This window comes from Mustela erminea, chromosome 21, assembly GCF_009829155.1.
Source record: "Mustela erminea isolate mMusErm1 chromosome 21, mMusErm1.Pri, whole genome shotgun sequence".
NCBI lineage: Eukaryota > Metazoa > Chordata > Mammalia > Carnivora > Mustelidae > Mustela > Mustela erminea.
The window spans coordinates 21,807,056-21,834,563 of NC_045634.1; the positions used below are offsets into that span (position 1 = coordinate 21,807,056).

The 27,508-nt window shown below is 47.8% G+C and overlaps 1 protein-coding gene across 1 annotated transcript in view; it reads right to left on the reverse strand.

The window, feature by feature from the left end:
• Positions 1 to 974: 974 nt before the first annotated feature.
• Positions 975 to 27,508, reverse strand: part of PRAG1 (PEAK1 related, kinase-activating pseudokinase 1) — a 46,627-nt gene continuing 20,093 nt past the window's right edge. The window contains exons 4-6 of the mRNA XM_032329058.1: positions 19,233 to 19,390; positions 8,374 to 9,131; positions 975 to 2,327 (exon numbers count right to left, since the gene is read on the reverse strand). Coding sequence (XP_032184949.1) covers positions 1,134 to 2,327; positions 8,374 to 9,131; positions 19,233 to 19,390 — 2,110 coding nt within the window. The 3' untranslated portion in view covers positions 975 to 1,133. The remainder of the gene's footprint in view (positions 2,328 to 8,373; positions 9,132 to 19,232; positions 19,391 to 27,508) is intronic.

A 27,508-nucleotide genomic window follows, 5' to 3' on the forward strand; every position in this document is an offset into this window, starting at 1 on the left:
GATGGAAACTGAGTGGAGCTTAGGACAGCAGGGAGACTACTGGTCTGGAAGTCTGGAAGCAGGGACACCTCTGTTTTATTCTGGCACCTCTGTTCTCTATCACAGTCAAGGGAAGAGGCAGCATGCTGCCTGCCCCGTGTCCCCAGCCCAGCCTTCCCGTTCCCTTCCTGGCGGAGGCCATTCCCACCAACTCCATCCCTGACCCCCTCCCCACCTTGGGCTTGACCTGGGGATGACAGGTCGGAAAGGGAGGGTGAATGGCTAGTTCTCCCACCTCAGCCCCTGCTTCTGCCTCATCTTTTCCTTTTTGCTCTTAACCCTACCCATGCCTTTCTAAGTGGCCCCGTTAGAGTTTCTTCACTTGAACCATCTGGGGTAGATTCCAATTCAGCCAGGGCTCTGACCCATACAAAGGGCAACGCCTTTAGCACAGTGGAAACAGATCTGGAGCAGTGAGGTTGAGTTCTGGACCTCTGCTGGGCTCACAGCTGAGTCCGGATTCTTTCCAAGAGACTGCTGGGTGAGGAGGGGAGCAGGGAAGGTTAAGTGGTGCCCACACGCCTGGGGGCATGTGGCCTGCCACAGCAGAGTGGCCTGCCTCTGTATCTCAGTAGAAGTGTGAGATATGGACACCTCAAGTGGTCTTGAAGCCACTGCTCAGAGGGTTAGATGCAATGTAACCCACCAAGATATTAATGCACCGGTGCCCTTGGCAATAAAAGAGCTTTGCTAATGACTCCATTCCCCATTTTTTTCAAAATGTTTTTTGTTATTTTTATTTTTAAATAGCCATTTGATTAGAGAGTGAAGCGATCCCATGATGAGGCAGCCGAGCCAGAGTACAGGCTCTGCTCTGTTGGCAGAACCGTCCCCAGGCCCTGGTGCTGAGCCAGAAGTGGCCATAATTGTAGGAGGAAACTGGGGGGAAACGGAGAGGCCAAAGTGGGCAATGAATGACAGCCGCTGTCTTTCGGATTTAGGTATTTTATATATATATTACATCCAAGTCTGACAGTCGTCGGTACCATTTCCTGGGGGGCAGGCAGGTGTGTCCAAGGCAAGGTGGGGCGTTGGGGGAGGGTGGTCTGGGGTCAGGTAAGTGGGCAGCCCAAGGGCGGGGCCGGGGGCTGCGCTCACAGAAGCTGCAGGAGCTTCAGCGACTGTAGGAGGGCCCCCGGCTCAGCGGACGCCAGATACTGGCAGCACAGCCAGTCCTCCAGCTCCACGCCGCGCCTGCGGTCCACCGCCCTCTCGGCAAACTTCATCATCATCAGCGCGCGCTTCATGTCGATCCAGTTGTGCAGCGTGGCGCACAGCAGCTCCTCCGACGCGCCCGGCGGCTCCACCAGCTCCCGCCGCGGCCCCCACAGCAGGCACTGCAGCACCCGCTTGGCCTCGCCGATGCGGATGCGCTTGATGGGGTCGGCCTCCAGCAGCAGGTGCGCGAGCTGCTGCAGGCCTGGCGAGTAGAGGGACAGGGCGGGCAGCGGGGGCAGGTCTTCCTGCCGGTAGTCCTGCTCCCGCAGCTGCGCGCGCACCTCGAAGGGGTTGGGCTGGTGCAGCAGCTCGTAAATGAGGATGCCGGTCTGGAACTCATCGAACTTGCGGTACTGGGAGGCAGACACGATCTCGGGCGCCAGCCGGGCCTGGCTCTTTTTCTGCTGCAGGTTGGCGCTGCCACCTGGCTTCTGCTTGGCCTTCAGGAAGTTGCTGATGATGAGCCGGGGCAAGCACTTCTCACGGGGCCCATCCTGGCAGGTGGGGGCCACCGAGAGGCTGGGAGTGCCACTGATGGGGGGAGCGGCAGCCGGGCAAGGGGAGGGAGCGGCAGCAGGGGAAGGGGTTGCGGCGGGGGCGGGGGCACTGGAGGTGGCTGCGGAGACAGGGGGCGTGGGGGTGGCCGAGGCGGGGCCGGGGGAGGCCTGCGGGGAGCAATGCACCAGCAGCAGGTTCTCCAGGCACAGGTCCCTGTGGATGATGCCGTGCTCCTTCAGATGCTCCAGCCCGTTGCAGAGCTGCAGAAGCAGGAAGCACACGCGCCTCTCGTAAGCCTCGGGTTCCGACTGATGGCTGGTGGCCGAGTTCCGCACAAAGTCAGAGGCGGTCTGGTGGGGCACCTCTGGGGTGATGACCACCACGCAGTCCTGCTCCTGGGCAGGGGGGTGTGAGGGCGGTGCAGGCAGAGGGTCCTTGAGTGCGTCCGGACTGGTGAGCATGCTGGAGGGCACGGAGGCGACAAAGTGGCCACAGTCCTGCTGGATGTTGAAATGCACGGGCACAGAAGGGCTGCAGTAGGAGGCTGTCTTGGGCTCAGGGGTTTTGCAGATCTGCAGGGAAAAGGCAAAGTCAGGTCAGGAGGGGACTCCATCATCCTGTTCAACAAATGGTGTTGGGACATTTGGGGATCCTTTTGCAAAAAGGTGAACTGAAACCCTTACTCTGTACATGCAATGGATCACGATGACTTAGGCGTATGAGCTCAAAATGCGCATTTTCAAAGAAAACACAGGGATCTTTGAGACTCTGGGCTGGGCAAAGAGTTGTCAGATACCACACCAAAAGCATGGTCCACAAAAGAAAAAAAGTAGATAATGATCAAAATTCTTCTTTTGTGCTTCTAGAGATACCATTAAGGAAAGGAAAAGAGAAGTCACAGGCTGGAGAAAGCACTTACAAAATATATAGCTGATAAATGATTTCCTTGGTAAAACTGAACAAAAAACTCTGACAGCTCAACAATTAGTTGATAAGCTACCCAATCAAAAGGGAGCAAAAGATATTAATAGGCATTTTACCAAAGACATGTATAAATGGCCACAGGCATTTAGAAGATGCTCAGTATCAGTATTCATTAGGGAGATGCAAATCAAAACCACAGTGAGCTTCTAGTTGACGCCCTCTAGAACGTCTATAATAAGAATGACAGAAAGTAACAAGTTGTCTGTAAGGATGTAGAGAAATGGGAGCCCTCATGCTTTGCGGATGGAGTGGAAAATGGTGCCATCACTTTGGAACACAGTTTGGCAATCTCTTTAGAAGTTAAACACAGGGGCGCCTGGGTGGCTCAATCCGTTAAATGGGTGACTCTTAATTTCAGCTCAGGATGTGATCTCAGGGTTCTGGGATCTAGCCCCAAGTTGGGCTCCGTGCTCAGCAGGGAGTCTGCTTGCAATGCTTCCTCTCCCCTCGGCCCACCCTCCCCCGCACCCACCTCTTCCCCTGCTTGCTCATCCTCTCTCTAAACTAAATAAATCTCTTGAAAAAAATTAAACATGAAATTCATAAACAACTCAGCAGGAGTGGGGTTCCTCAGTAGGAAGACATCTGTCTGCTCACAGTGTGACCTGGACAAGTTCTCAGGAAGCCAGACAGGACCATGCGAGGCTGTGAGCCTGACTCCCCATCCCTCGCGCCCGATGGCAGCTACCTGACTGCGAGTATGTCTGACCATGGTGGTGCTCCCTTCTTAGGGAATCTCAGAGACAGAAGCAGACCCCCCCGAGGATGTGGCCCAGGTCCCTCGGGCTGCCCCGGTTTCTCTAGCCAGGTAAATATGCCAGGCCTGCGAGCTGCCATGGCCTGCGGGGCCAGCCGATTTTATTGGCACTGCTCTACGGAAGCTGCACGCTATAGCCTCTGAGCCTGAGTCTCAGAGCCCAAAGAAAACAGAAAGCTCTCCAGGGTTAGGGATGCCAACATGCCCAAGGCACCCTCGAAACTGAAGGTAGGAATAAACAAGCAGGTGATCTCGAGCTCCTCTGGGGAACCCCACGAGCGCCTCTCCCCTGCCTCTCAAACATTGTCCAATACTGATGACAGCACCAGCCACCCGAGCGTCTCGGGCAACACTCATTCAGGATCCTCCGGCTGCCACAACCGGAGGGTCTCGAGCCAGACATCATGGCCCTCGTTCAGGCCTCAATGTCCTGTAATGACACGAAAGGGGCAGAAGATGGTCTGCGGTCCCTTCTCCCAAAGGATATGCTGCAGCCTCGGCCACGCTTTATGGCAAGGGTGACGATCGGTGTGCAGGCTCGCAGAGAGAGGCCCCTCGCCTCTACCTGTAACTTATCGTCCTGCAGACGACCCAGGATAACCCCTTGGGCTGCTGCGTTGCTGCACACGAGGGATCACAGGAGTGTCTGTGAAGCGCCACCTGCTTAAGGGGGAGGGACACCTTCAGGAGTCCTGCTGCAAGCATCTTCTCCCAGAGACTTACTGGGACTGCGGCTGTACACACCTTCTCAGCGTAACAGAGCCCAGCCTCTGAGGAAACTTTTAGAAACGGTCATGGGGAGAGGGGAAGGAGGCAGGGGACGCCCTCAGGTCGTCCTCTCTCTCTCACAGAAGTAAAACGGAAATCAAACGGCAGCACGTTTTTCTCTCAGACACTGCTTCCTGTTACACTAACAGAAATGATTCTGGAACACGTATCTGAGGGGCCCTGTTGCTGACTCTTCATTTTGGCCCACCTAACTGTATTTGGTTTTTAAATGGAAGTCTTCTGAAACATTATTAAGCAGGGGGGCACCGCGTGGCTCAGTTGCTGGAACATCTGCCGTCGGCTCAGGTCATGATGCTGGGGTCCTGGGATCGAGCCCCTTGTCCCTCTCCCTCTGCCCCTCCCCACTATTTGTTTTCTCTCTCTCTTCCTCTCAGATAAATACATTTTTAAAACTCTCCCCCCCCCCAAAACACAAAAAACGAAAGGGAATTTACAGTTCTCAAAAAGTGGTCTCACATCTTGATCCCAACTCCAGTGCACGGACCTGTCGAGGTCACTCTCCTGTGAGAGCTTCTCGGCCACCAGACAGCAGCCTCATGCTCGCACGTGTGAGGCCCTGTGCCCGCCAAGCATTTCTCACACAGTGTCTCATTACATCTCAGACAACCTGAAGAGGAAAGAGGAGGCAGATGCTGCTTCGGAAGAGGAAACAGAGGCTCCGAGGGGTGAAATGATTTGCCCAAGACTGTACAAGTGAGCTGTGTTCCGGCGGCGGGAGTGAAAAAGACCTGGGCTCACCTCCGAGCTCTGCAAACACTGGCAGTGATTCAAGTAGCCACAAACACCATTCCAGTGAACACCGACCCAGTGCTCTGAAGCGAAACAGAAGGCAAAGTTCTGACAAGCGTCCGGTCATGGGATTTTTGCCAACTCGCCAGTACGGAACCTCATTTTGTGGGTGTTTCCGTTTAAAGACTCTTTAGCATCTGGTAGTGCTGATTCGCTAACCGAGAACTCACGGCATAAAGCACCTAACTCAGTCCCAAATGAAGCTTCTCTAACACTCTCTCAGGGCCCACACCACAGCCCTCTGGCACCCAGGAACTCCAGACAGGACTGCAGCGCCTAGCTTGGTCATTTTCAACAGTGAAATCATCAACCCAAAACACAGACGTGGGAGGAACAAGGCCATCGAGAGACCACAGCAAGGACCCCTAGTTAACAGGTGGGCACTGAGACAGGAAGCCAGGACCTTGCCTTGTCACACCCGGGCCAGTAATTCATCCATTGGGTCACTCAAATCTCCCCCTACTCTGCGCGTGCAGCCACCACAGAAAAGGGTTTAGGGTTATAAATAAATTCTAGAGAGTGGATGCAAAAATACAGAATCCACAAGTAATGAGGACCGACCTGGTGTGTCTCAGTCCGGTTTCTCCTCTGCAGTCAGGGCCGTGATAGGTCCCTTTTTCCCGGGACCACCGTGAGCAGTCCGTGACACAAGGCAGGTGTGGCTCCCAGCACAATGCCTGGCCCGAGGTGATCGCTCACTGGAAAAGGTTGTCATGGTGATTGCTCTGCCCGTCTGGCTGGAGCCACATGGTGAGGCAACCCAGAGCTGGATGGGGGGTTACTGTACAAACCTGGAGGGTGCAGCTGGCCAGGGCCTGGGAACTGTTTCCAAGGAGCCCTTTTCTCAAGGCTATCAAAGGCCGGCGGGGCCCAGCAAACACGCAGACAGCTTGCACAGACATGTAAATGAAGGAGCAGAGTAAATGGCAACGGGGCTGGATGCATTTCAAAATCAGTGAGCTAGTCCGCTGCTAGGACCCTTGGCTTCCTCGCTGCCCACATCGGCGAGGCGTCAGCACAGTGCAAAGGTGGGGGGGCCTGGACGGGCGTCCCCTGAGATGGCTTTCACAGCACTGCATGGTGGGGGTGGGAAAAGGAAGGGGCGCGGGGGCAGGGAGGCTTCCTCCCCACCCTCCACCCCCCCCCCAACCTCATCTTCAGGGAGTTTATGCTTGGGTTTTGGTGCAAGACCACACAAACCTTTGGTTCAGCTCCAATTTCAAACGTTCTGCTGAGCCAAGTCTCGCTTTTAACTTCAGAGCCACAGCCCGATTCGCGGTTAAAAATCTGGGCGAAGTCACGTTTGTTAAATAAAGAAGGCCCAGCTGGCTTAACACAGGTCCCTAATTACCGAACCGGAGTTGGAGCTGACTGAGGAATAAAGCAGCTCCAGAAACTTGCACACAGCTGATGATTTTTTTTTTTTTCTTTCTCCCCTACCGCATATTCCCGGAGCAGGGCTTCGAGAGCTGGCTTTAATCTCCTTGCTGCTGCAGGGCGCTGAGCCCACAAACAGGGGGCCCGGCGTCTCGTGGGAGCAGGTGCAAGCCTGCTTTTGCTCATGGGGACTCGGCACCAGGCTCCTTCTGCTTCCCAGCCACAGATGAAGTGAGCTGTGGACAGGGAGGCAGCGGCACAGGAGGGGGCCCGCTCCGGCCCCCCGCGTCCAGATGACTGAGTTCCGTCTAGACTGCGGCGTTAATGAAGTAGAACAGCTGCACGTGGGAAAGGATGTTCCAAAAGCCCCCACCCCACAATTACCCAGCCCGGCGTGCTTGCAAATTGATGCCGTTGTTCCCTAGACTCTGAATATTTGAAGCTGTTCTCCGAATTTCCTTCTGGTACATGACCGAGATAGTCCTTGAGCTGCCGAGTCTCTGGCAAAGTCAGATTAGACACCAGGGGCACGGCCTTCCTTAGAGGGCAGGGGCCTATCTTCTGTCTCCTTATGGCTTACATTTCTAATGAAATAAGGAGGAAGGCTTGTTTTTCACCCCTCTGGGAAAGGGGTTGTTATGCATTGTCCTTCAGAGAACGGGGCTAACTGCATTACTATAGGAGGGCCTAGATATCCCAGCACACACGACAAGCTCTCAGAAATACAAAGCCACCTGGGTGGCTCAGTGGGTTAAGCCTCTGCCATCAGCTCAGGTCATGATCTCAGGGTCCTGGGATCGAGCCCTGCATGGAAGGTGGGGGGAGGAGGTTCTCTGCTCAGCAGGGAGCCTGCTTCCCCTTCTCTCTCTCTGCCTGCCTCTCTGTCTGCTCGTGATCTCTGTTAAATAAATAAATAAAATCTTAAGGAAAAAAAAAAAAGAAAGAAAGAAATACAAAAACCATGGGGCACCTGGGTGGCTCAGTCAGTGAAGCGTCTGCCTTCGGTTCGGGTTGAACCCAGGGTCCTGGGATCGAGTCCCGCATCGGGCTTTCTGCTCAGCGGGGAGCCTGCTTCTCCCTCTCCCTTTCCTTGCTGCTCCCCCTGCTTGTGCTCTCTTTCTCCTTCGCAACAGCCCTGATCCGGTGGCAAAGATTCAAGAGCTGTGTTACCTTGGGCTAGTCTCTTAACTTCTCGGAACTTCCTTTTTCTTAACTGACAGGACGGTAGCAGAGTTGTTGCAGGCAAAACAAAGTACCATTCACAGCCATCTCAGCTGCTGGCTAGCTGTGTGGGCAGATTACTTAATCATTTTGTGCCTCCCATCCCCCATCTACAAAGCCTATTTGCATTGTGACGCTGTGCAGTCATGGAGTGAATACACCCGAGAGGCTTGTTGCTGAGCGAATGCTTAATCGATACAATTACTCTTATTGCTCAAGATGGTGCTTAGGCCTGGCTCTCTCCAGCTCTAACACGTGCAGAACAGTATCTTCAGTGGCTGTCTCCCTTCCTGAATTACAAGCTCCAGAGGAACCTTATGCTCCCCTCTGTCTACTCAGACCTTTACAAAACACCTGGCACACGACTGGCACTCCGTAAAAATCTGATGAATAAGTGAATCCAATGAACTCTCTGCTGCCTTAAAAAGACAACTTGTCTCCCTAATCCAACTAGACCACATGGGCTCACTCCCAAATGCAGAGGAGGAATGCCACGTTCACACTACAAATCTTCCCACACAGTGCCCCGGGCCGGGCTGAGCGAGAAATCAGTGAGCACTCCGTGTTAGCAAGAACTCTGGCTTTGAGCCTGCTCCGGTGGCCTGGACTGTGAGAGGACTCGCCCGAGCTGCAGCCCTGTCGCAGCCGGGGCCAGATGGCTGCAGTGCAGAATGGAAGGAGGGGGGTGGGTTGGTACCTACTTTCACAGCATAGGTGCTGCCGGGGTCCTCAGAGCAGGTGGCACAGTAGTAGATGGCATCCCCCGAGTCACAACAGGGCTTGTTACAGGTCAGTTTGAAGAGTGACCAGTTATTCTCGTTGAAGTGCAGCTCCTTTTTCTGGCCGCCCATGAAGAGGTCCTCGCACTTGGCCGCAAGGCGGACCAGGGACTGGGCATAGAGCCCCCCGAGCTTGGCATAGGTGCCCTCCTTGCTGCTGATGCTGCTCAGCAGGCTGTGGAAGTGGAGCTGGGTGCTGCTGGCAGACGCCTGGCTGGACACGCTCAGCTGGGAGGAGGTGGCCGAGGGGACCCCTCTGCACCGGAGGCTGGGGCTCCCGCAGCTGCTCTTGCTCCCCGCCAGCCCTGGCGCTGGCACCCAGTGGCCGTTGCTTCTGAATGTTTTCTCCAGGGGCTCAGAAGAGGAGAAGATTGGATGATGGCGGCTCCCAGGGCTTGAGGAGTAGCTGAAGTGGGGATCTTCGTGGGCACAGACATTGGTTTCTGAGTGGCTGAGGTTCAGCTTGGGACTTGCCGTTCTTGGCTTGGGGGACCCTTGGGTCCAGAAGAAGCCATCAGGGGAAGAGGCGGCCCGGCTCACTAACTTCTTCTGGGGGAGAGGCGGGGGCTGGAGGGGGCCACTGGGGGACACATCCTCAGTGGAGCCTGAAGGGAAGGAAACAGGAGCAAAGAGCTTCTTCCCACTGCTGGTGGGTGAGTGCGCCGGCTCAGACGAAGGGCCTGAAACAGAGAAACAGCAACGATCAGGCTAGAGGCCAATGACACTCCGTGAGGGGGCCCGCCAGTCAAAGCAATTTATTTTATTTGTACCTATTTCTTAGAGACAACAGATGCACACCGAACAAAATTCACAATGCAAGAAAGGTATACAGTGCCAGTGGAGTCTTCCTCCTCACCTGTCCCTTAGTACCCAGGCTCCCTCATCAGAGGAAACCACTGCTGGCAATCTCCAGGGATCCTTCCGGAGATCTGCCAAATGACCCAAACAAATGCACAGCACACATTTACTCAAAGATGGTATTTCACACCAGATGTACAGATCTACCCTAATTCTTTTTAACAGTGACCCATAATATATCATCCTATGCAAGTATCATAATTTAGCTAACCGATCCCCTCATGATGGACACTTAGGTTGTTTCCAACATTTTGCAAGCAGTAATGACAACAGCAAACCTTAATGCTTGCTTTGAATGGATTTTTTTTTTTTTAAATCAGGTTATTAGAGGATAAATTTACCTACAGCAAAATTCTCCCTTTTTGGTGTGTACTTGTACAAGTTTTGACAAACACCTTGGTGCCTTGAGGGGCAGGGTGGACCCAGAAATATCTTAGAAGGTGGAGGTACGTGATTTGATAAATGACGAAACAGATCTCAAGGGAAAGCGAGTCTTTCCTAGACCCCCAGTTCCCAGAGTGGGGCACACAGGATGCTGACCCTGATGGGGGGCAGGGTGGGGGACTCCATCACGGCCGCAGCCCCTTTGCCCACCCCCAAAGCATGGGGATGTTCAGAAGCATCATGAGGAGCTGGAGGGCCAGTCTAAACAGGACGAAAACTGGACTTCACTCTTCATATCAGCGTAGACAATGGAGTTTTCCCAATGAAACAAGAGTTCAGGTAAAAATAGGCAGGAAAAAAGGCATCGCCACTGGGCACAGAAAGGGGCAAACTGAAATAGTCCTCCTTTCCTTCACTCTCAGAACCGACTGGAGGATGTCCCCACTCTTCTGATAGCAGCTTTGAGGGCAGTAACAGAAGCACTCACTGTATTCACAGGTTGTAAGATGCCTCCCAGGATCCCGAAGGTTAAAATGTGGGAGCAATTCGGGTCTTACATTCAAGGACACGGCACGGGGACATGACACGAGTTCCCCAAGCCGTGTCATCCTAAGGGCAGGGCACGCGGTGTCCCTTTGCACCTCTCCCCACCTCAGCAGCATGACCGGTTTGCAAGAGCTGCGACAAACATGTGGGCCCCGGGCGCGCAGGGAAAGGCCCCCAAGGAAGCAAACTAGGAGCTCTGCGTCGATGCGCACAATCTTTCCAGGGCTGCTCCCGCAGTGTCAACAACTTTCTCTGCCCACGCTGAGTCTCCCTCTGCTTTCTCCAACCAAAGTGGGGACAGAAGGGGCCCCGAGGGACAAGCACAGGCGCCAGGCCCTTCTGATCAACACGGGGTCTCCCTACTCGGGACACTCCATAGGAAGAGGTCCCTCTCGGAGCAAGGGGCACACGCACATCCTCGGGGCTCCCCGGCCCTGGGCAGCGCAGGCACTGACATTGATGCCGCAGCTTCGCCAATAATAGCACAGTCAGGGAGCCAGCTGTGGGGGCCTCCTGTCTGGGACAACCCCAGATGCAAAGCTCACAACAGGGTAAGGTAGATGCAGGCATCTTGATGAACACAGGAGCCAGGAACCAACAGGCTCATGGGGAGAGAAGCCCACACAGCACAGTGAGGCCATCAGGCTCCACATCAGCACCTTCCCTGGCTCTGCTGTCTCTCCTCCCAGGTGATGAGCAGGAGGACAGCCAGGAAGAAAACAGGTCCATCTTCTGCCCTTTCTGCTTTCTGGACAGCAGAATGGGTCTAAGTGTCAGATTCTCCATTTGTTATCAAAGACGCGGGGGTAGGTGGATGTGGGGAGGCAGGGAGCATGTGATCAGAGTCTCCAGTCAATGCTTGAATCAGTGTCTCCAGGGACAGGGACAGCCTGTCTATGGAGAGGACTCCTCCTGGTCCCCAGTCCTGCTGGCCGGGATGTGTCTGACAAATCAACTTCTGGGCTCGCTGTCTCTTTAAGGCCTGTGCTATTTCCCCATCCTTGCCTCCCTGTACAGCTCTCCGGGACACCCCCCCCCCCCACCGCCTTTTCTGCCTCGACTGCAGTCTGAGGGCGGACAGCAGGACCAGCCCCGAACTCACCGTTGCCCTCACTCGACTGAGTTCCCTCATTTAAAAACTGACCGAATGCCCTCATAGTGGAGGTCCCTTCCAGCAGGGAATAGTCTATAATTTTGGCCACTTGCTCCATTTTCAACCCCTCCCAACAAGCGTTTTGTCTCAAAGCTGCCCTGGAAATAAAATACCGCTACACAGAGGGCTGTCTCCCTTCCATGGTTTCTCTGTCTCTAGCTCCCTCAGCTGCCCCTGGGGTCAACTTTTCAATCTATAGGGATAGCAGGAATCGTAAAAAAATAAAATAAAATCTGTAACACTTCTTATTCCCTAGATTACCAAAGAGAACCGAGAGGTTCTGCTTCCACACCAAAAATAACTTGTGTGTTCAGGCAGTAGGAAGGAAGTGATTTTCTCCCTTACCCCCTGGGTGTTCCCTTGCTCTCCTGTGTGGCTTTGATCAGATCTATGGGTAAATCTGGAAGGAGGACTGGGTATGAGGTGGAGAACGGTTCATTTTTCTTTGGTTCTTAGATGCTATGTGTCTGTCACCCAACAAAGCATGTACGAGTGGATGGCACTGCCTCTGAGTGACCCCCGACCACACACGTCCCCAGCAGGGCAGGGCTGCCGTCACCCAAACCTCATCCAGGGAAGTGAGGCTTACCCGAAATGTGCACCTCACCCATATAATTGGGGATTTTGTACACATATGGTGATTTTGAGGTTAAAAAAAAAATTGCCTAATTCTATAACAGGCACAGCCACCTTCTAACAAGAGGCATCCTTCTTAAGGTCTTTTCTTTTCTTTCTTCTTTCTTTTCTTTCTCTCTTTCTTCTTTCTTTTCCTCCCCCCTCCCTGTTTCTTTGTTTCTTCCTTCCTACCTTCCCTTCTTCCTTCCTTTCCCTTCCTTCCGGTTTCTTGAAGTTTTCCTCCAGCTTTGGAACCACAACAAGTGAGAAGCCCATCCTTCACTCTGAGAGCCCCGGGCACCCAGGTCCACATAACAGCTCAGCTGGTGGTATCCTGGGGCTACTCCGAAAGAGGTGTCAACGTGAGGCCCTTCTCGATGAAACTGTAATTCCTCCACCATGAAACAAGCAGTACCTATTTGCTATGCGGCCAGAGGGCACCCCTAAAGACCCACTCTGATTCCACCAATTTCTTCAGTCTCTTACCCTCCTCAGGAACGTGGCTGTACAGCAGCTACATTCTTACTGCAGCAGACCCTTGAGCAACACGGGGTCAGAATGAATGGGTCCCCTTATATGTGTTTTCTTTTTTTTAATAAATACAGTACTGTACTGTACATGTATTTTCTTTTCCTTATGATTTTCCTTTCTCCAGCTTCCTGTACTGTAAGAATGCGGTATATAATACCTACAACATACAACATACGTTTGAGTTGACTCTTCACGTTATCAGGCTTCTGGTCAACAGTAGACTTATTACTAGTTAACATTTCTGGGGAGGCAGAAGTTATATGTGGATTTTTGACTGTGCGGGGGTTGGTGTTCTAACCCCTATGTTTTGCCATGGTCCATCCATTGTATTTGCAACAGCTACCACACTCTGCGTTCAGGAGAGCCAGAAAAAAGAGGGGACAGATATGCCTTGACACCTAAAATAGATACAGAAATCACAGGCAAAACACTGGTTCAGGAAAATGTGACTAAAAAAAAAAAAAAAGGAAAAAAAAAAAACCCAACCCTAAACTCCTGAAAAAACTTTGGCCAAAGCCCACATTCTCAGGACTCAGCTCAACAGCAGTGAGAAGAATTCAAATATATCCTGGTTTTATGCTGGTGCTAGATCACCCTGTTTCCAAATTCTGGCTTACAGCGAAGAGTGTAAAAAGAGGTGAAAATGGAAAATACTTTTCTGGGAAGTTTGCCTTCATCATAGTTACATCACCGGTAGGTTTTGAAATGACTTTTCATACTAATTGGGCCAAAGAGCTCCAAAAGTTCTTCTTCCCATTTCTAACTCTACGTATAAAGCCAGTAGCCAACTATAGAGTAGAACACGTCTGTATCTCTATAGGGTGCGCATTTCAGGGAAGAAATAAGTGTTTCTGGTGGAAAAGTTACATATCACATACGGGGAGGGATCCTAAAAAGACCAAGGGGAAGGAATACGAGTTTGGTGCCATTGCATTTAGAAAGCAGAGAAGAAATCAGGATTTTAGCGGTTGGGATAAACAGCTTAAAGCCAAGGCAGAAAGGGAGGCCAGAAGTTCAAACGTAGTACTGGGATGTTTTCTTTTATTATAGAGTCCTCTCTTCTTGCTGGGTTTTAATAGGTACCTTCATTGTTTAAGGAGGAAGTGGTCAGTCCAGTTTTGAGCTGTGTGAATGAGCCCGTCTGTCTCCCTCGGTGCACAGCTCTGCCTTCTGACAGCAGCTGCCCAGGACAACTGTGGAGGCCGAGCGCAGACTCAGGGCCAGGAGCACCCAAGCTCCAAATTCTTAGCTTTTGGGTCTGGCTATTATCCAACTGCAGGTAAGGTGAAGCAAATGGAATTTTCTTTTATTTGAAAAACTTGGGAGTGTTCCATGGATTTTTTTTTTTTTTTTTAATGAGGATATGGACTGTTCAGCTGGAAATGGCTGTAGAGATGTACCCGTTCATTCAATGTTTCCTGAGCACCTACTAAATGCAAGGCACAGGGCAAAAAGCAGATGGATCAAACCTCTCCTACAGCCCGTGGCCTCATTCAGAGAAAGCCATCTATGCGGGCCCCTTGCCCATGGCATGCAGAAATGGCACTCTTGATGGTTTCTACTAAAGCCTCTCTTCCTGGCCCTTGATACATGAAGTGGGTGGCAGAGGGAATGGTCTAGCCTCACATGTAGCTTTTCCTCCAGGGGAAAATCTGTGCAAACTCTTCGGTCCCATAATCAGAAAGACTCAACTCTAAATGTTAAAAAAAAAAAAAAAAAAAAAGCAGTCAAGTATCCCTTCAAAAAGAACGCTTGCTTTCTCAAGAAGGTAAACGTGGTCTGAAAATGGAAGCACGTTATTAACATTTTACAACTGGCAGGGAGATGTGGCATTGGTGAGGAGTCTCTCCAGAACACTTAATCATCCCAAGAAACAATCATCGAGACATGAATGCAATTTACATGCAAAAGAGGAGGTCTCAGTTTGGAAACAGGCACATAGCAAACATTCCATGCCCACGGCCCCAGTGCGGCCCTGGACTCCTGGGCTCCCCATCTCCTGTGAGAACACAGTATCATTTAGGGGTCTTCTTCCAAATTAACAGTAAGATTAACAATTAGTTTGAAGCCCTTTCCCATGCTGTTGATGGAAGTGTAAATGGACATTTTACAAGAAAATTTGGAAATGTCTATTTAAAATGTGTCTGTTTTGACATACCCATTCCACTTCTTCTAAGAATTTATCTTACAGATATGCTCACCAAATTATCTTAAGGTGTGTCACAGGATCTTACGGGAGACTGGTAATGAAGATCACCTAACCGTGCATTGTTTAAGAGAGGGGTTTAACCGCTTTGCACAATGACAAAATAAGCAGCATTAACAAAAATGAGATTCTGATTCAAATGAGATTCAAATCAGAGGTTCTGATTTGAAAGACTTCAAGATACATTAAGTGTAAGAATGTGTCCTATTGAGGTTTATGACATTTTAAATACGGATAAAAGGGGAGATTCCATGGCTCAGTCAGTTAAGTGTCTGCCTTCGGCTCAGCTCATGATCCCAGGGTCCTGGGATGCAGTCCCATATCCAGGTCTACACTCGGCAGGCAGCCTGCTTCTCCCTCTGCCTCTGCCTGCCACTCCCCCTGCTTGTGCTCTCTCTGTGTGAATAAATAAAATCTTCTTAAAAATTAAAAAAAAAAAAAGTATGGATAGGAATTTCTGATAAGATATAGAAAAATATCCTCAAAATTTCAAAGGTGGGAGCTCATTTAGAGGTTATCTGATGACTCTGACTTTTCCTGTCATATCTTTCCCCATCAAGTGAATTGTTATTCAGAGACACGTACTGACTTTACTAAAGTGATAAAATATATTTTAAAATTCAGTTTAAAGGGAATAGTTTAAACTAAGGTAAAGCTTCACTTTGATGATATTCTAAGGGCTCAGGCCACAGACATTCTTAGAAATGACTATCTTTTCCTTTGGGATATCTTCTTCCTCCTTCACTAATCAATCTCCCAGAACAGATCCCATGACTCAGTGTGTCTCCACAGGGGTGGGGGATGAGGTGGGCCTCATCCCTGTTAGAGCAAAACACCAAATGGAATCTATTAGACCAAACCCGCCAATTTAGGATCAAGCGCTCCGAGGGCCTGTTTGACAGTCAGAACACACTATTTTCAGCCAGGGAGTCTCTGAAAAAGGCCCTGAAAAAGGGCCGCCTTTTCTTCTTACGGAGTCTCAGGTAACAGCCCAAGTCGAGGAGCAAATGCTCAGGGAAGGTCAGGCTGTCACTCCCGACTGATGTCTGATCTGTGTGGACTGACTGTCTCTCCTCTTGACAGATCCGCCCACCCCTTCCCGCCCACTTCCTGGCTTGATTCTTCATAGCATTCACTGCCATCCGACACACTGGCTGTTTTACTTTAGCCCTTTATCTTTCTCCTTGTCCATCTCTCCCCACGGGAATCGGAGAGAAGGAACTGGGCCTTTTTTGTCACTGCTCTACATTCAACATCTAAAATCGTATCTAGCACGAGGTCTGGATTCTACAAGTATCTATCAAGTCAATGACTGAACTAATGCATATATTTAAAAAATCCTCTTGGGGGGCAGGGTGTCTGGGTGGCTCAGTGGGTTCAATGGCTGCCTTCAGCTCAGGTCATGATCCCGGGGAACTGGGATCGAGCCCTGCGTTGGGCTCCCTGCTCAGCGGGGAGCGGGCTTGTCCCTTTCCCTCTGCCCCTCCACCCTGCTCGTGTGTGCTCTCTCTTTTAAATAAATAAATAAAATCTTAAAAAACAAAACAAAACAAAACCAAACCCCTTGGCATAACTACTGAGGAAAAGAAGCGGACTACCGTGAGGATATTTCATTAACCTGGCTATATTTCTGGTCTGCTAGCTATAAAAACACGAACACTGACCTTCATGTGAATTCACACCTAAATTCACTGTGTGGCCAGACCTCTTACCTGCTGCTGGTGCCAACAGCTTCGGTTCCACAGAGCACTTTCTAAATCTGCTGGACTGTGGGAACCTGGCATCAGGGATGTGTGTTAAACTGTGGCACTGAATTTTAACGTTACCCTAAATCGAAGAGGAAAATGATCTCCATGGGGCATTAGGTTCACCTATTTGAAAGGAACCATTTACAGCATGAGAGTCTTCTTTTTTTTTTTTTTTTTTTTTTTAAAGATTTTATTTATTCATTTGACGGAGAGAAATCACAAGTAGACGGAGAGGCAGACAGAGAGAGAGAGGGAAGCAGGCTCCCTGCTGAGCAGAGAGCCCGATGCGGGACTCGATCCCAGGACCCTGAGACCATGACCTGAGCCGAAGGCAGCGGCTTAACCCACTGAGCCACCCAGGCGTCCCCAGCATGAGAGTCTTCTGATGACCATTTGTGGTGATCATTTAGCCGACCTCTGTGCCTCCTGGCTATTCCCCACAGGTCACCTCTCGGCGGTGTGCATGGATCTGTCCTGACACGTGCGGTTTGTCCCTCCAAGCCAAGCACCAACCAAACAACTGCTTTCATGGATTTTTTTTCCTTCCACTGAGAAGACTCACTGTTCAGCTGAATTGCCCACATGGACAGATGGGATAACAGATGTGCTCTGAGGGGTGTGACATGGGGTACAAGCCTGAAGAAGTGACGTGAACAGTGACATAAAGATGACACTTTGTAAACCTAAAATTTAGACACATCGGTTTTTAAAATTCAACAAAGTAATATATTCCAATTATGTTTGATTTTCTTATAAAATTTTTTAGAAAGATTTCTTTATTTGAGAAAGAGGGACAGTGCGCTAATGCATGGGAGAAGTGGGGGAGGGGAAGACGGAAGGGGAAAGAGAGAACGTCAAGCAGACTCCCCGCTGAGCGCAGGGCCCAACACGGGGCTCCGTCTCATGACCCTGAGGTCAGGACCTGAGCTGAAACCAAGAGTTGGACACTTAACCGACTGCGCCACCCAGGTGCACCCCCCATTTTAAATGAAATTTAAAACTTTTTTTTTTTTTTGGTCACAAAACCCAAATAGTAGAAAACTAACTTTAACCACTAACCCTGACAAGCTTCCAAGAAATTTACACAAACTATTATGATACACTCTGGAGTGACTTTGTCCTCAACTCACTCAGGTCCGTCTTTACTGCAGATACAAAAAGTCTGGAAAATGTGTTTTTTTTACTAGTGAATTCTTACTGACAAAACAAATAGTCTAATGATATCTTTTGATTTAATATTAAAGAAGACATTACATTCTGGTCTCTAGGAACTTGAGTTTGAACTAACTCTACCTCCCTTCAAATCCACTCTCTCAGCTTCAGGGCTAGATACAGTCACAAAAGGTGTGATGGGTAAATACTTCAATATTCTTTCTATGAGGTAAAAGCGAGTAAGAATTCATGGGATTGAAAGGTAATTGTTTAGGAATAGACCGGAAGCAAGCCACCTTGATTAACGATGAGAAGCAGACTGACGGCTTCTTCACTTTTCATGACCAGTGTGGTTCTAGACGGTCTCTAGACTGATGTTTAATAGCTATGACAAAGGGAGGGTGGGGAAAGGAAGCATGGTCTAGGGTGTAGAGCCATAAGCAGGAGCCATAAGCAGAAGAAAGCATAAGTGTTCATAAGCAGAATAAAATCTTTCATTCTAAGGGCCCAAATTCTAGTAACAAGGCATACACTTTTTGTTGATCTAGGAATGCCCATTTTGAAGTGCATTCCCATTGAATAACTGGCACATGATAAAGACAGAACCATGAAAAGGGGAAAATCTGCAGAGTAAGAAAGCCCTCTTTTGCCACATCCCACCCCAATCAAAACTAAGCGATTTCCTGTTTTAAAGTCTGAGCTATCAGAAGTTTCCCAGAAGAACACACCACAGACTGACACAACATATGCTCTAGACTTTGCAGTACTCATCTTTCCAATAGAAATATGTTGGTGACAGCGACTTTACGATGGAAGTCTCGACTCCAAAACTGCCTACTGGGAAGAAATATTTCCACTGGAGTGAGAGAGGTCGTCATGTTAGCACATGTCGAAAACTAACATGCTAAAGCGAGTTTAAGGGAAAAGCAGAAGAAACACACAGACACATACACACATGCAAAGAATGTTGAAACGGTGAGAGGTTTTAACACTACCCATTACGACTACAGAAACATAAGAGTTCCTTCTCAGGAATGTGCCCAATCAGGACATACCCACATAGTACACCTTAGCGCTTTCTCCACGGAGTGGGATGGCTGGTAGTCTCATGAAGCCTCCATGCTTTAATTCAACAAACATATACGTAAGCGCCTGCCGTTTCCAAGTGAGTGTGTGCACGTGTGCATGGGGGTGTGCCCTCATGCTCATGAAGGAGTGAAGAAGATAGCGGAGAGGGAGAGAGAGAAACGTGGAGGGTAAAAGCTTGTGGTTGGTGGTACTAATCCCCCAAGAACACATCCCGAGGACAGAAATGGAAGACAGACCTATACATAGATAGCTCATCACCCCAGGAGCCAGTGGACGCACTGTGTGTCCGTAGAAAAAGCAGGGCGGCATGAGGTGCCTCGTCACGTATCCAACAGGGAATGGATGGCAACTGCCCCTCTCGGTGGAGTCTACCTCAGGGTCAAAGTAGGACCAAGATGGTAGGTCTAGCTCAGCCATTCCAAATCCTAGCAGTGAGACCATGGCTGGCCTTCCAGACTTGGGAGAATCTAAGCCTCTTCGTCAAGGTCAAGTCTGTTACCTCCATCACTGCAGGTCCTGGAGTCTGAGGCCAGGCTGTCCGTGGAGCCCGTGTTGAAGCTGACGTGGACGCCCCTGCAGGGAGGACTGAGGCTCTCTGCAGAGCCCCGGCTTACTTTTTCCAAATCAGAGCTGCTCTTGTTCATTTTTAAAAGGTGCCTGGAAAATGCAAGAACAAACAAGAAAAGTGATTAATTTGGGTTCAGTTCAAAAGCCAGGCAATGGGTCATGAACCTACTATGCTCTGGAAACCTGAAGCACCAGCTAAGTTTTGAAAAAAAGATGATCCTGGGAAGAGAGAACGGGCACACTTTTGAAGCCTTATGCACGTGAATGGTAGGAGATTTGTCAAGTACGGTTAGGACGGGTGACTCTATGAAATTTAGACAAATCCAAAATCATGATTTAGGAGGAACCGCCTTCATATTCTAACCCTGTTGGCCAAAACATATGTCCCCTATTGTAGACTGTACAACATCTCTATGAAGAAAAACATGAACGTTATCATACGAGTCAATTACAGAGATATACGGAGATTGGGTAGCTTCTGCAGGATCACAGGGCAAATGAATTGCAAATTAGGCCTAAAAAGGTGGGATTTCCTCTTGTCTGGTACTCTCTTAACAGAGCTTCAAAGGGTCTAGGTTATTCCTTGGAATTAACGAAAACTTTCTATCAATTTAACCAGACTTCTAGTACAATGCTCAGAAATACGTTAACATAACCCTTCTTCCTGAAGCATAGAATCTGCCCTTAGGCTTTCTATGAAATCTTTTGTTGCATCTCTAAGACACCATTACCAACATATCATGACCGGAATACCAAGTTCAAGAGATAAATAACTTGCCTTGGAGAAAACACTGCCTGTTATCAGGTAAAGCAGTTAGCTTATTGATTTCTCCTTCCCTTTTCCCAAGGACTACATGAATATTCAATCTGACCTGACATTTTTGTCACCAAGTGAGGCAGACCACAATCAATCTAGCTCTCTCCCTGTTGGTGGTAACCCAGATTTGTCCAAACTGGTATTTCCTGATGACAGTCCTGTTCCCACTACAGCAGATCTATATCTCAATATCGGCTGTAGGAAATATACAATGCAGTATTGATCTGGCATCAGAGCTGCCTTATTTAATGCACATGACCTTACAGTCAAGAATGTATCGACTGTTCTTTGTGTTCAACATTGCCAGACCCTCCATTGGTCTTTGCGGTCGTGGGGATGCTGTACTGATCACCAGAAAAGTTTAGAGAAAGTTTGTTAGCTCCCATGAAAATACTCTTCAGGGACACGTCCTTCTCCTCACCCCCAATTCTTAGAACCCACATTGAGAAATAGCTTACAGCTGTCAAGTGTAAGCTGTGACAGTGATGGCCAGGTCACGACCAATAGTATGCCTCACTGTAGGGCTCTGGGAAATATCAGATCCTCAGGAAGTGCTCTGGCAGTAGATTATCTTTATTTTACCCTCTGGCAAAATAAAATCATGGAAAGTTTTGTAAAATATTTTTATTCTCATCTGATCTATCAATCATGGCTTTTGCAGATAAAGCCTAGGTATGCAGCTGTGAGTAATGACAACTCCTGGGTCTAGGACAGAAGTCAGCTCTGTGGCAATGCAATGACCCAGCCCCCTCCAAAGTGGCCTTTGGAGTCTCTTGCTCCTCAGGCCCAGAAAATTGCCAAGGGAGAAATTCCAGCACCAGAGCTGCTGAGCTGGCAAAGCTCCCCAGTCCACAAACCTAGAAAAACACTGAATGAAATGTATACAAACAGATAAAACTAAAAAAATATGTAAATGTGTGTCTGTGAAGACACACACACATACACACACACACACACCCCTTGGATAGATGTCCTTGAGAAATGTTATTCAAATCACTAGTAGTGAACGTGCAGCCCAGTCAATTTAGTGAGTCATGGCAATTTACCAGCAGTTTAACAAAATAGGCTCCTATGGGACCAGAAAACACGAAAATATTTCAGTAAGGATTTTTGAAACATTGTTTTGTGAAACTTTCGTTTCAGGTGTGTGCCTACTGGGTCATGATAGCCAATACATTTCTTATTGTGGGTCATTGTTAAAAAATGGCTAAAGATCACTGCTCTAGAATAGGGGTCAACAAGCATTTCCTTAAAAGGCCAGATGGGTGATATTTTAGGATTATGGCTCATATGGTCTCTGTTACAACTACTCAACTCTGCTATGGCAACAGGAAAGCAATCATCAACTCTATGTAAATGAATGGACATTTTTTCCAATAAAACTTTATTTACAAACACAGATTACCATACTGTAGATGGTAATTACTGGCCCTGATCTAGACCAGCCTTGTCCAAAAAAATTACAGTGCAAATCATATATATATAATCTTAAACTTTTTAGTAGCCAAATTACAGGTGAAATTATTTTAATAATATCTTTTATTTAAACAAAATATATAAAAATACTGTCAACTTAATAGGCAATGAGTATAAAAATCATTAATGAGATATTTTACTTTTTTTTTCATTCTAAATCTTCAAATTCTGGTGTGTATTTTATACACACAGCACAATGCAATTTAGAGTAGCTGCATTTTAAGCTACTGACTATTGTACCAGTCAGTGCAGATCTAAAGAAAATCTCATACATGGACAGGTTCTTCATGGTGTTACTAAGAGTAAAAACAATCATAAACAGTCCAGTGTCCATCAATAAAATAATGGATACATTGTGGTATAATCTTATAATGGAATATGACATATAACTATAAAATAAATGAACTTGACTTAATGTACTAATACTGAAATTATTCTTAAATGTTGAATGTTAAAAGCAGCTTGGGGAAAATCAAAATTGCAATGAGATAATGACCTCACACCAGTCTGAATAGCTAGTATGAAAAACATCAGAAATAACAAGTGTTGGCGAGGATGTGGAGAAAAGGGAAACTCGTGCATTGTTGGTGGGAATGCCAACTGGTACAGCCTCTGTGGAAAACAGTGTGGATGTTCCTCAAAATATTAAAAATAGAAATACCATATGACCCAGTAATTTTACATCTGGGTATTTACCTGAAAAAAAATGAAAACCCACTAATTTGAAAAGATCGAGGCACCCCTATGTTTACTGTAGTGTAATTTACAACAACCAAGATATGGAAGCAACCAAAGTGTCCACTGATGGATAAACAGATAAAGAAGAAGTCATAGGTATATACAATGATATCACTCTGTCATAAAAAAGAACGCTCACCATTTCTAACAACCTGGATGCATCTAGAAGGCATCAGGCTAAGTGAAATCAGTCAGAGAAAGACAAAAATACCCTAGGAGCCCACGTACATGTGGGATCTAAAAAACAAAATGAGCAAATGAACAAAAAAACAGAAAAAGAGACTCATAAAAACAAAGAACAAACTAGTGGTGGCCAGAGGGGAAGAAAGGGGGGAACGGTTGAAATAGGGGAATGGGATTAAGAGGTACAAACTTCCAGTTATAAAATAAGTAAGTCACAAGGATGAAAAGTATGGCACAGGGATTATAGTCAATCGTATTATAGTAACTTCACAGGGTGACACATGGTAACTAGGCATCGCGGTGAGCATTTCATTACGTATGGAATTGTTGCATCACTATGTATACCCGAAACTAATATGATATTGTATGCCAACTATATAGTTCAATTAAAAAAAAGAAAGTAATTTGCAAAAGGTCTCAAGTACAGTGTGATGCCATTTTAATATATTTTAAAAACACATAATGATGCTGCAATTTTTTTGTTTATCCTATATATGCAGTCAAATGGAAATAATACTCATCACCTTCAAGTTAGTGAACACTCTGGGTAACAGTGGGAAATGGAAGCAGAAACTAGGTATGAAGTCCTTTTCCCCTGAACCTGTAACGTTTTCGTTTTCAAAATCTAAAATGGCTAATAACACTTGAAAAATCTTTGGAGGACACATGACAGCTAAGTTATTCTTTGAACTTCCCTGTATGCTTAACATATTGGATAAATGGAGAATGAACATTTCTAGGAGGACAGAAAGTCAGTAGGGCCTGCATGAACCTATGGGTGGCCGTTCTCGTTGACCTGATGCTGAGCCCCAGAAACCCAACAAGGGTTCCCACCAGGCCCCATGGTGGGACGGGCAGATTCAGAGAAGGTTAGTAATACCACAGAAGAGCGTTATAGATGGAAAAAGTTATTTTTCGGACCTAAGCAACTCTTCTGAGACTTCAAAAATCAGTTCTTCTGCGTCTAGTCACTAGCAGGGAGAAGTCACAGTTTTGAACTCATCACGTGGATGCAGACAAAGTTATTCTTGGGGTTGCAGGATAAAGTTTCAGCAGCATGTGTGTATGTGTAGGGACATGGGGAGCCTCAAAAGTAGACTTGGGAAATCTCAGTACCTACGCACAGGGGGAATTTTCATGTTTTCATGGCTTCTGGGAAGACGACCATTTCTCTACTAAAAAGGCTTGAGCAGCCCAGGCTCCCGCTGGGTAACAAAAGCCCAGTAGGCATCTGGAATGCTCCGGTGTAAACAGGGGAAGCAAGGGGTTACCCTTTCTCATCATAGTGAGATCTTGGGAGCGATGACTCTTTTATATGAATTGCATCAAAAACCTTCTTTCTTGGAATCCCGTGGAATCTGTGCTCTTAAAGCATTGCCATTTTAAGTAGGGAATGAGCCAAACTAGCTCAGATTTCAGAGTGAAAGGGGAAGCTGACCGTCAGAGCACACACCTACAATCCAGCTGCTTTTGTGTGCTCCATCGGTGTAAGCAAGACATTGCTTAAGAATCCCAGGGAAAGGCTCACTATTCCAAAGGTGACTTCTCTGAGCACCATTGGGTTGTTCTGTCGGACCTAAGGCCACAGCCAAGACTCTACCAGTTGTTTCTAAAGGCGCTTTCCCCTCATTAACAATAATTTGATCTGCTCTTCATAAAACTGGTGCCAACCATCTAGAGTTTGCAATCTGATGTCATGTCATTTAAGGAAGTGGCTTCAACCGGCCGAAACCACAGACTTCGGTCTTTCCTCTCTGGGTGGTGAATAACATTCTTATCAGCGGCAGGGAGAGCACGGCCTGCACAGATGTCTTTGCTCCCGCAGGGTGATAAACGACTTGTTCTTACTCAGACTTCCTTCCCTGCCTCCTGTCGATGAGCTAGAGTCACAGGAGAGGAGGATGAAATACACAGCTTGCGCCCCGTGTCCTTAGAGACTGAGCCCTGCAGCTGCCGCCCGGTGTTTTCAGAATGGCTTTTCCCCCCATTGTCCTTCAAGAAAGAAGCCCTGCCAGTGTTTTCTCCGAACTGTATTGGTAGAAAGCTAGGGAAAAAAAAAAAAAAAATCCAGGCACAAGAGCCATCTGCCGGACTTCCTCATTCATAGGAACAAGACTCATCTAAAAATACCCACCGAGCTTCCAGAATGTCCAAAATTCTTAGCGGATTCCCAGCCCCAGCTTGCGGCGGGGACCGCGGCTCAAGCTTAGCACATCCACCAGGCTCTCATCGGACATCACGGTTTGTAAAGTGTGACGGAGGCCAAGTGTCCTTCTCACTGTCCTGAACTGTGTTCAGTTCACACACATTCAGTTGAGAAGTTTTTGCCTCCGGAGCAGAAGCTTATGAAAGCCCAAAGGATGCTAGAGCGTGATTTCAGACCCAGGACTCCAGACCCGGGTGCACCTGCACACCAAGCCTTCGGGCTGGTCAAATTCACTGCTAAGTTTGGTGATGACTTGGAGAAACCCTCTGAACTAGATCTGAAAGCACACACGGGTTAGAAGACGCTACATCCATTTTTTAAAATTACCCAGAAGAAGTGAAAACAGGCTAGTTTCAGATGCAAATAAGTCGTGCCTAAATCAAAGAAGGAGAACCTCTTACCATCCTAAACTCTGGCGCGTCGCGTCATCCTCATTGGCAAGGCCCCCCAGAGCCCAGGGATGGGCTGGGCCAGGGGCTACAGGGTCCCATGGAGCAGCCCCGAAGAGGAGGGCCAGCTTCGGTGGCAGTGCCGGGAGTGTGTGGTCAGCCGGCTGGGAACTCACCGCTCAGAGCTCTCCTTTCCCCTTAGTTCCTCTCTGACTTTTCTATAAAATGCACTTCCTGCAAAAGCACAGGAAAACAGGGACGGCTCTGCCTCTGACCTGCGGCTCTCAATCTCCAATTGTCTTGTTGGGCTCCAATGTTAGCGGCAATTCAAATATGCTCTGAAACACAGTCAGCCTCACCCCACTCACTCTCTACTATGTAGCCACATCCTAAGGTCAAGATCATTAAATGATTCAAGCTGAGCTTGCTTGGTGAATAAAAGCACCTCGTTTTTGTTTTTGTTTTTGTTTTTACTTTTCCTATGCCTCTATTAGCTGCAGCATGTCCCCTGTCCTGTCTGTCCTGAATAGCATTCCCAGGTCTTTCAAGACATAAACTTTGACTGTCTATTCTGTGCTGAGCACTGTGTTAAATACTGTGGTTACAACAGTGAGTAGAGACGATGCCATCCTTGCTTCAACAGACCTATGACCTGGGAGATAAATACTTATCCAGCTCCCCTAAAAAAGTATATAGAGGGTTCAGTCTATACCTTCAGAATACAATTGCAGTCTTGGGAGTTGAGCATCCTGACTCCAAATCTCTCTAAAACACTGCTCTCATAATGACGGCTGAGGCTGATGAGCTCTATACAGAGCTCTTGTTAAGTATGCTTAACCTCGGCCATCATATTGGATTTTGGGTGCTCTGTGGTGACTGAAATACATACCCCAGATATTCTTCACTAATCTCAATTTAAAACATTTTCCCCCACTGTTTATATATTGGAATATATAGCTAGACTTCTTGTTTGGGGAAAAAAAATGATTACCATCTTGTTTATATACTACTACTTCTCCTCCTTAATCCTTTGCTCCAACTGGCCTAATCTCTCATCGTCCCCAAAGCACTCTGCATTACTGTCCCCTGCCTATCTTAGCTCTGAAGAAACATCTGTCTCTTTCTTTCAAAGCTTTATACCCTCAAACCCAGGGTCCATATCACTTACCTACAAATCCCTCCCAAATCCCTGCAGTCTTTTCTGACTGGCCCGTCTCCTCTGGAAAGCACACCGAGCTGAGTCTGATTCACATCACTGGGCATTAGGTTATAATTCTGGTTAGATTATTCTAATTGTTTCATGTGAGACAGGCTTATTACCACGCCCAAATTATAAATTGTTCGAGGAGCTGTGTCCTACTCAGAATATACTGGAACACACAGTAATTACTAAATACTTCTTGACTAAGTTTATCTGCTTCTGTTTCAATAACTTGGTGGCATCTGGGAACATAAATGTTTCCTTTTGGTAAAGAATTACATTTGCCCAGCAAATCTTGCAAAAGGCAGGAACACGGAGCAAACACCCCCAATAAGGCTGGATTCAACAGCTGAACCTTTCTCATATTTACAAAATACAACAGTCCCCAAATATCGTGAACTTCTACAAATCTTCTAGTTAAAAAAATTATTTTTTCTAAAAAAAAAAAAAATTCTTTTCAGGAGATGGGTTGAAAAGGCAGGTAACTACGCCAAAAGGTTTTTATTGTTTTTATTTTTGGCTCTCTTTGATGAAAATGCTAGGGGAGTTATATTCCAAGTATCTCAGTGTCACAGGAAAGGGTTAATAAAGTCCAGTGTACTCGGGGGGCATGCTTCCCCCCTGATTTATTAGCATGTATAAAGATATGAAATCAGTTTCATTTTTGGTCAGAAGACCTCAATGTTCCCCACAATGCAAATTAATAAATTTGCATTTGCAGTTAATGCACTAGTGACTTCGATAGCTCTACAAGCTGAAAAACCCTTTGGTTCAACCTGATGATGAATGCAGTTTGCATTCAATGCAAACCACTTAAAAACAGGAATAAACCCATACTTATTTTTAAAGATAGGGATGTGCACATGCACACATTTAGGTCAGTCTTTAGTTTTAGGGAAGGATAAAAGTGCTTGAATTGGTCAAATGGAAATTTGAAGGCGTTTGCCCTGATGATATACAGATCTACTTTGGCAATGAGAGATATGTAGGTTTTTAAAAGATCACCTTTCAGGTCCCCCAAAATTAAAATTCCTTAATCCGTGGCCCCAGGCGGCCATGTTCTTTTGTGTACTTTCCTAGAGAAGGTCCGGGCAGCCTGATGCTGGAGAAGGCAGGCAGAGGTTTGGCGTTACCTGGCCTGGGGAGCTTTGAGCGGAGGCTGAGGACAGGCCAGGAGCTGTCGGGGAGCAGGTAAGAG